We start from the raw sequence: 8,104 nt of genomic DNA on the forward strand, positions 1-8,104 counted from the left end.
AGCTTTTGTTGGTTTGTTTTAATTCCAATGGGAGAGTGATGAGTTGGATTTTTATAGTTGGGGAATGGAAAAGAGACAACAACTACGTGGGGTTTCGATTTTGTTGTAAGATGACAAGTGGAATTGAGTTGATAACACCTGGCGCTGTTATGCTTCAATTCATAACCATTCTTGATGGATGTTTAAAGCATGATGAATCAGAATTCAGAAACATAGGAAATGTCGTAAGTTTGTGGCCACACAATTATTATTTATAGGAGTATGAATTCAATTGGCTTTTGTTTTGTATGTAGTTGCTATCGTCGGTAGAAAGGCAACAGGTCTGTGGAGTCTGTAAATGTATCAGTATGATTATGATTCATGTGAGCTGCATCGTCATCATTTAAGATTATTGGTTAAACAAATCTGAATGTTTGGTATTTTCGAGATGCCGCTCACTTTATCCATTAGAATACAGTACTATCGTATTTATTTTCATGCAACTTAATTTCATTTAGGTCATCCACAATTAGAATACAGTACTATCGTATTTATTGTCGTGCAACTTATTCATTTAGGTCATCCACAGTAGGCGTGCCCTGAAGTCCACCCGCATTTTATCCTCCTACCATTCCACTTGCAGTGGGGTACTCCTAAGCATTTTACTATTGTTTTGTTATTTAATTTAAATGTTTTTAAATATATAAATGCAAACTTATTACAAAACGCAACGATTAACTAAAAGAACGGCAAAAAATTCATTGATTAAAAAAAAAGTTACACGAGTTAGAAATAAAAAAATGATTATCCTACAAAAGCCCCAACTTCCGGCTCAACTCATCGCTCAACCTCTGGAGGCGCTCGGCTTGGGCCGGATCCGTACACTTCATAAGGGCGTAGTGCGTATCCAACAACGTCCGCGCCATCGAGGCCATTGCCAAATCAGCATAGGCCAGTGTCGCCTGGATCGTCGCCGGGGTCGGGGTCGAGGTCAGGATCGGCGATGGAGGGCGGCGGCCGAGGAGGATGTCGCCTTCGCCTTCCCCTTGTTCTTCGCAGCCTTGACGCCTATGGGATGCCGCCGGGAGGACATCGGTGTGCCGGAACTATCTTCCTCCATGCACGTCTGGTTGAGGTCCATCGGACGAGTTCCGCTTTCGCTGGTCGTGTAACCACCAGTATCGGTGGTCTTCCTCCTCTTCGCTGCACCGGTGTGCAGAATCCCGCCTTGGAACTTCTGTTTGTCCCTCAAGAGCGCCCAGATGTTGAAATGCTTGAAGTCGCCGTACATGGACTGGTACGACAACAGCGCTCTATCGCGCACGTCGCTCAAGCTCTCGCCGCTTCCCTAATCCCTCGAGCACTCTCGTACTCCGCCGCGAACAGGTTGACTTGCTTCTTCACCTGATCCCAGTGCTTGCGAGCTGCTCCCGTTGGCGCTTGTACGCGCTCGGCGATGCGCTCCCACTACGCGAGCTGCTTCTGGTTGTTCGCGAATATCGGGTCCTCCTATATATCCACCAACACCTCACCAAGACGAGGGTTTCATCCAGCTGGTAGTTCGTACGGCCGGGGGCGTACTCTTCACAAGTTGTCGGAGGTAGCAACGTGTGCGCCCGGTGCTTGGTCCGCTTCTTTCTAGCGGGGGCGGCGGCGGCGCGACGGGAAGCGGCGGCAGGGCGAGTTGGAGACGGTTCCATGTCGGAGAGACCGTACAAATCCGTACTGAAGTCCGGATCGTACTGTGTGTTGGCGTCGAACGACCGATATTCGCCAGGTTGTGTACCCGGCCACCGTGCGCCATCTCCAAACATCGGGCTACTAGGAATTGAGTATCCACCGAAATCCATTTTATAGCGTAATTTGAGAGTTTAAAAGTTAATCGAAAAGTTACAAATGAAAAGTGAAGTTGGGGTATATATATAACAAAATTTTCGAATTTTAAAAATAAAAAAAAAAAACTAAAATGCGTTGCATCGTCCGCGTCGCCCACAGTAGGCGGACGATGCCCTATCGTCCGCGCTTCATCAGCGGAGTAAGCGACGGACGCGGACGACGCATCGTCCGTCGTCCGCGGTGCCACAATGGCGGACGTTAGTGCGGATGATAGCGCGCATCGGGTGCGCTATCGTCCGCCCCATTATGGATGGCCTTACAAATGGTGGGCTAATCAGTAGGAAAAGTTTGTGTGTTATTTTGTCAATCAATTCGACCTATGCTCTCCATTTTCCAATTTCAATTTATTGAATATTATATTTATTAGAGTGACTTCAATTTAATCTATGGAAAATGAGATTGTGTACATCTTTTACGTGCCTAGAAACTGTAAAATGTCGTACTAACCGTTCACAAAAAATAAACAAAGTTATAAATGACACGGGTTTTAATATATATTTAGTAAGGTAAGAGACAGGGAGGGAAAATATGGTGATAGTAGTGTTAGTGGATTATGAGGTCCATCTTTAGCATGATGTGTAAGGTTAGTATTAGTTTAAAACTTTCCATTTTTAAAACTAGTCTAATTTTGGTGGACGACCGAGAATAGTAAAACTTGTCTATTTGTGGACGGAGGTAGTATTAAATTTCATATGTAGTCAATTGCAATCTTCTGGCTCAAAGATTACTTGTATTCAACCCTTGTGGCTTACTTTATACTCTCTTCGTTCCGCTATAAATGGAATACTTCCTCCGTCCGCGAATAGAAGTCTCGTTTTTCCATTTTAGTCATAAATGGGATTGCTAATGGCGGACGGAGGGAGTACTCTCTTTTAAGCACGAGATTTAAGAAAATGATTTTTAGTTAAGTTGAGAGATAGTATAGTAGATGGGTGAAAAGAAAATAAAGTAGTATAAAAGAGATTAAAGTAAGACATAGTAACGATGTTATATTTTGCCAAAAAGGAATATGACTTACTTTAAATGGGATTATCCCAAAAAAAAATACGAATCACTTATAGCGGTTACGAATGAAGTATATTGCGGGGCGAATGAAGTATATTGTTTCATTAGTTACGAATGAAGTATATTGCGGGGCGAATGAAGTATATTGTTTCATTCCGTTTTCAATATTGATCCTCATAGGATGAGTTTTTGAAAATAACAATACTAGCCTTTTTTATATTCTAATAGCCATTACCCCATCACCATTACCCAAAATGACAGATATTAGACGATGGAAAACCCACACAGTACCACAAATTCTTTATTCTGTTCATTCATTTTGATTGCGTGGCCTAAATTCATTTTGATATAATCACTTGCAACTAAAAACATGTACAAATTTTAAACAGACAGCATAAGAAGAAACATTCCGAACCGAATTTCACACATCAAAGTGTGCAGAAAACAAAATTCCCAGATTGAAAACAGAGCAATTATTATATCCACGCATTTGCACTTTAAAAGCCAGTAAATTTGAATGCAATATATCCAGCAATAAGGTTCTAGAGTGAGAAGACAATCAAGTTTACTAAATGCTACTAGCAAATCACTTCACACTGGACAGGAGACACTGTCACACAATAATACAAAGACAGCATCAAAGTTAAGTTCAGGCGCAGTCTCGAATATGTTCCTACTAAGCATGTTCTGTAAGACGGAGGGTGAGCAACATAGGCAGCGGAGGCGAGTTGTTAGGCGAAGCTGATATTCTAATCTTCCAGCTCCACAATCTGAGCTCGCCTTTCAGCTGCTTTCTTCCTGATGAATATGCCCCATCTCATTGCAGCTTTGATCTTGAGCCAACCTACAACGGCCTTCCCAGATCGGTTTTGGTCCTCGTTGTAGCTAAATCCTGGAGAAGGCGACGTTATATATGAAGGGAAGCCAAACCCGTCTTCTGGGCCGTTAACAGGAGCTTGGCCACCCATGCTGAAAAGCCGGAGCAAGTGTTGCATGTCTTCGTTCTCGAGCATCTCATGACTCCTCGTACGAATTTCATCCTCAGACAAGAAATCAAGACCCTTCTCCCGGGAGCTGGGCCAATCCTCGAAAGGTAATGCTTGCTGAAGAGAAGAGTTCCCTTCTTCGAACAATGAAGTCGACTGAGGAGGGCCGAGGGCAAGGTCATATGCATCACTTTGGAACTGGTTGGGTTGGCTAACCTGATGGTTGTTTGGTGTGAATGATGCTGCGTCAAACTGTGGGCGCGGACCGGGACTTATAAGCTGGGAAGGGGTTCCGTATCTTGCAGTCATATCATGGTTATAACCTGAACCTGGGAACATAAAACCTTAATCAATTAGCATATTGTCCCATCATCAATTGTTACTAGATATCGACAACAATGGAAATATTTGCTTTCAGTAAGACAATGCTAACCTCCAGCTAGTACAGTCTGATCCACCAATGGCTCGGGGGGAACTGAAGCTGGCAATCTTTGCTGCGGAATCTGATTGACTAATGTATTAGGGAAATTGACCGGACTCAAAGGAGGATCAGTCAATGTGCTCGACTTCTTCATTTGATTGAAACTCAGCAGTGATTTTCCATCATACTCCACAACTTGACTCCAGTTATCATATGCTTTTTTCACCCAAGTGTCCACATATACCTGCACATAAATAAGATTCAGAGACAATTCACAGCATCCAATCATACTACAGAGGCTAATGAGGTGAAAATATCACACTAGAAGTATATAATCACCAAGAAAACTCACTGCAGAAGAAAATTAGCTAACCTTCTGGCCATCGGAAAGTGAATCAGCAGGATAATATTGATCATCCGCTATAAGACCACTCAGCTCGTAGATATTGTTAAATACCACACCAACATTTCTTGTCTCGTCAGGATAATATATGTAAAGCTTCCCACTCAAAACACAAGTCTTGCTATGTTCTATGAGGGCCTCCCACATCTTATTTGACATACCACTGCCAAGTATCTGCTCAATCACGATTTCAAACACAACAATGCTGTCAATATGCAAGTGTACCATAGTTAAATAAATTTGATCAAAAGAGAACAAGAAAACTACAGGTACTTACATTCCTCAGCTTTTGAGAGTCCCTGACCACAAGCCGAAGGAAATCCTCCACGGTAAATATCCCTTCGTTATTGAGCCTTCTATGGAACGACCCATCCTTGCCGATCTTCTCCAATCTCCACACCTCATCACTCAAAGCAGGTGGATAATGTTTCTTGTACACTATTAAGAGAAAGAAGATATGTTAGTCCATGAATCAACATTAAAAAGAGAAACATTAAATACTTTACAATAATGAGAAACTTATCATGCACGAAAGAATGAGAAAATTACATCATAATAAAGACAGTTCTGACGTAACATGGTTTCCATATCGTTTTTGGACCGAAAGCTTAAAGTGTGTTTTTGATGTTTTCACTAACTCTTCTATCATGATTCCTTCGTCATATAAAAAGCCTTATTTAAATTTAAGAAAATAGATAAAGGGTAGATTCAGACATATAATTGTTCTCCCCCACCTCATCCTAACTCCTCTCAGCCTCCCAGTAACACCCCTTTGTATCTGGAGAACCTATAATTTGACATCAGTATCTTATATCACCAGAGCAGTTCTATCCATGTGTCATAGATGAGACAAACTACAAAGTTAGTGATAATAAGAGGTGTACATACATTCTCCTCGATGATCTTTGACAGTAAAAGCTTCTGTCTTTGCTTCACGAATGCGCATTCCCTCACAATATCCTGATGCAAGTTTCAGACCAAGTCTGAATTTCCTGCTCCTTATCCAACTTGAGTTATCAGTAAATGTAAGATCACCCAGAGTTCCAACACCTTCCTTAAGTGTGACTTGCAAATCCCCAGTCAAAAGGGGCCTCTTTCCCTCACGTTCTTTCACGATATGGCTTTCAAACTCTTCCTGAGTCCAGCCTTCCTCATTTTCATTATTGAAGTCGCCTTCTAGCACAACAATGTCCAGCTTCACGGTGGATTCAGGTCCAGATGTTACAACATGCCCTGTGTTGGCATCAATTAGTACAACATGAATAGCAGCACCTTGCTCACCCTCTACTTTCGCCCCGGTAAACAGCGGAAGGGAAAGTCTGGATTTAAAGTGAAGCTGCCGATTTCTCCCATCTGGCCCTTCAATCCGTTTAGGAGATGACCTGAACTCTCAAAGTCTTAGGAAGAACTTCCAGATATGAAGGCAGTTTCAATAATATAGTAGAGGAAACTAATAATGAAAATAGAAAATGAGACATTTGAAAAATGAACCAAACTAGAAAAGATCCATTTATGAAATTTTCATTTTATGTCATCCTAAACATTTATCTTTTGGAAGAACAACATCAACACCCGTATGAAAGGAATGGGATAAGGAAATATACTAGCACATCAAAAACATAAACAAGAAAACTCAATATTTAATCAAAAATTACAGTATATCAATTATCAACATATATTAATAAAATTCTTTCAGAAGTTCAAACAAAGCAACCAACCTCCCATTCAGCATAGCTGGACCCAGCTTGGCCAAAGCTCGCTCCAGTTCTTCACTAACCTGTTCAAGACAAATTGTTATACAGCATCAAAATTGTGTGTGAGAATTATTTAACACCTAGAGCAGAACAGACGGCTTCAAGTAGCATACATACTTGGAATCCCAAATACTAATCACGTAATGTTTTATATTAGCTCTTAGGTGAATTGTCTGTTGCAATCATAAACAAAAACTTTCACTTCATATTTCCACAAAAGCTTTCAATAAAAACAGGGGAGAAAGGAGTGTACAGGGGGTCAGGGACAAGGTACACATGTGTGTTCCTGTCTGTAGAAAATTTATTAAGGAAAGTGAGGCACTTGAATTGTAATGGCATTGACTTTACCACTCTCCTGAGAATTGGTTCTAGGGATGAACAAAGCTTCTGGAGACTATCCACCTTGAGTGCTTCGACAATAACACTGCATAAAACGGAGTAATATATTATACAATCAGTGCCATTGCTTAATTAGCATCTATTCAAGGAGTATACAGAGAAAGTAGAAAACATGTAATAAGACAACTAATCAGTGAATAATTTTACAGCAGAAAGAAAGAGAGCGCAGAAACATGAAGTAACTTTTTCCAACACCTGCATCACCAGACTGATTGACACCTGAAGCTACCACATAACCCTCACACTTCCTAAGGTAGTATGCAAATCTATATACAATTCATATCTTAGTTTATTGGTTTCTAGACACATTCAGTAAAGGATAATATAATTACACATTAAATGGGATTGATTGTAAAGGGGCCATATTATTTCCCACATTTCCATCCGCTAGCCAAGCAGAGAAATCTAAACCAGCAAAACAGGGAAGTAACGATACAAAAATTACAAGGCAGAAATCATAGGAGGGGGAAATGACAATCTTGATACCTAGCTAAAGCAGGCCTTTTTCTCTCGGGCTCCTGCTCTTCATCTCCGCCACCATCCAAGGTCCTTTTCCCTCGACCTTTCATCGAGTTTGTTCTCTCCATATACCTAGTCTTCATTGGCACTTAAACACGACCAAAAAAGGAATTTGAGAAGCAGAATTGAAAAAATAGGTCAAAATAGCTTCAAATTAACACCAATTTTAAAAAAATCCGTCACCTCAAATCCACAGATCCCCAAATCAAATCCGTTCAGTAATTACATATGGTGAAGAATAAAAGAAATTCACCTGTTCGGATGTGTGGTACGCGCGCGTTTAGATGGTGGATTGGTGCACTGCTGCGTCAGAGTTCGAATGATTGCTTGGTGAGTAAATACGATTTGGTATTTGTAGAAAGAAGCAAGCTTTATTGGTCTTTGATTTGATATGCGATAACGAAGTCGATTTTCTTTTATTTTTCAACTAAGAGAAAATGCTCTCTCGTTTTTAATTAGTTTAATTAGTTAGATTAGATATGCAGTCCTTCACCTAGAGAGTAACTGTTATTTATAAAAAAAATTCTCGATCTTTTATCGTCTTTATAGTTTTCATTTACTGATTGTAGTGTTTTGATGCGCAATTTATAAAGTATGTTAAGAAAAAAAAATAGTACCAATAATATTTCTGTAAATAGAAAATAAAATTAATTTTAATGAATATACAAAAAAGAAATATTAATAAATTAATTTTAGTGAATGACTAATACGAAGCAAATTATTAGATTATGGTGACTAATTA

General features: G+C 40.3%; 1 protein-coding gene across 2 annotated transcripts; it reads right to left on the reverse strand.

Moving 5' to 3' along the window:
• Window positions 1–3,338: 3,338 nt before the first annotated feature.
• On the reverse strand, window positions 3,339–7,760 carry LOC121795761 (calmodulin-binding protein 60 C-like). 2 transcript variants are annotated; one of them, XM_042194354.1, is made up of 9 exons: window positions 7,616–7,760; window positions 7,330–7,450; window positions 6,793–6,868; window positions 6,409–6,467; window positions 5,579–6,072; window positions 4,968–5,128; window positions 4,661–4,864; window positions 4,300–4,531; window positions 3,339–4,195 (listed from the first exon to the last, which is right to left on the reverse strand). In XM_042194354.1, exons 2-9 carry the CDS (start codon window positions 7,443–7,445, stop codon window positions 3,630–3,632), a joined length of 1,908 nt encoding a protein of 635 aa, XP_042050288.1. In that variant the 5' UTR covers window positions 7,446–7,450; window positions 7,616–7,760; the 3' UTR covers window positions 3,339–3,629. The 2 variants fall into 2 exon arrangements, with proteins under 2 accessions (XP_042050288.1, XP_042050289.1); XM_042194355.1 differs by lacking the exon at window positions 7,616–7,760 and adding an exon at window positions 7,546–7,568.
• Window positions 7,761–8,104: the final 344 nt, after the last annotated feature.

This window comes from Salvia splendens, chromosome 3 (genome assembly GCF_004379255.2).
Source record: "Salvia splendens isolate huo1 chromosome 3, SspV2, whole genome shotgun sequence".
Taxonomy (NCBI): Eukaryota; Viridiplantae; Streptophyta; class Magnoliopsida; order Lamiales; family Lamiaceae; genus Salvia; species Salvia splendens.

Excerpts from the sequence above, each read along its gene's own strand:
- LOC121795761 (XM_042194354.1), bottom strand. The coding sequence starts at position 7,445 with ATGAAGACTAGGTATATGGAGAGAACAAACTCGATGAAAGGTCGAGGG. Across the intron at positions 6,468-6,792 it reads AACCAATTCTCAGGAGAGTG|GTTAGTGAAGAACTGGAGCG; the intron begins GTAAAGTCAATG and ends TGTCTTGAACAG. Across the intron at positions 6,073-6,408 it reads CCAGCTATGCTGAATGGGAG|GTCATCTCCTAAACGGATTG; the intron begins GTTGGTTGCTTT and ends TTGAGAGTTCAG.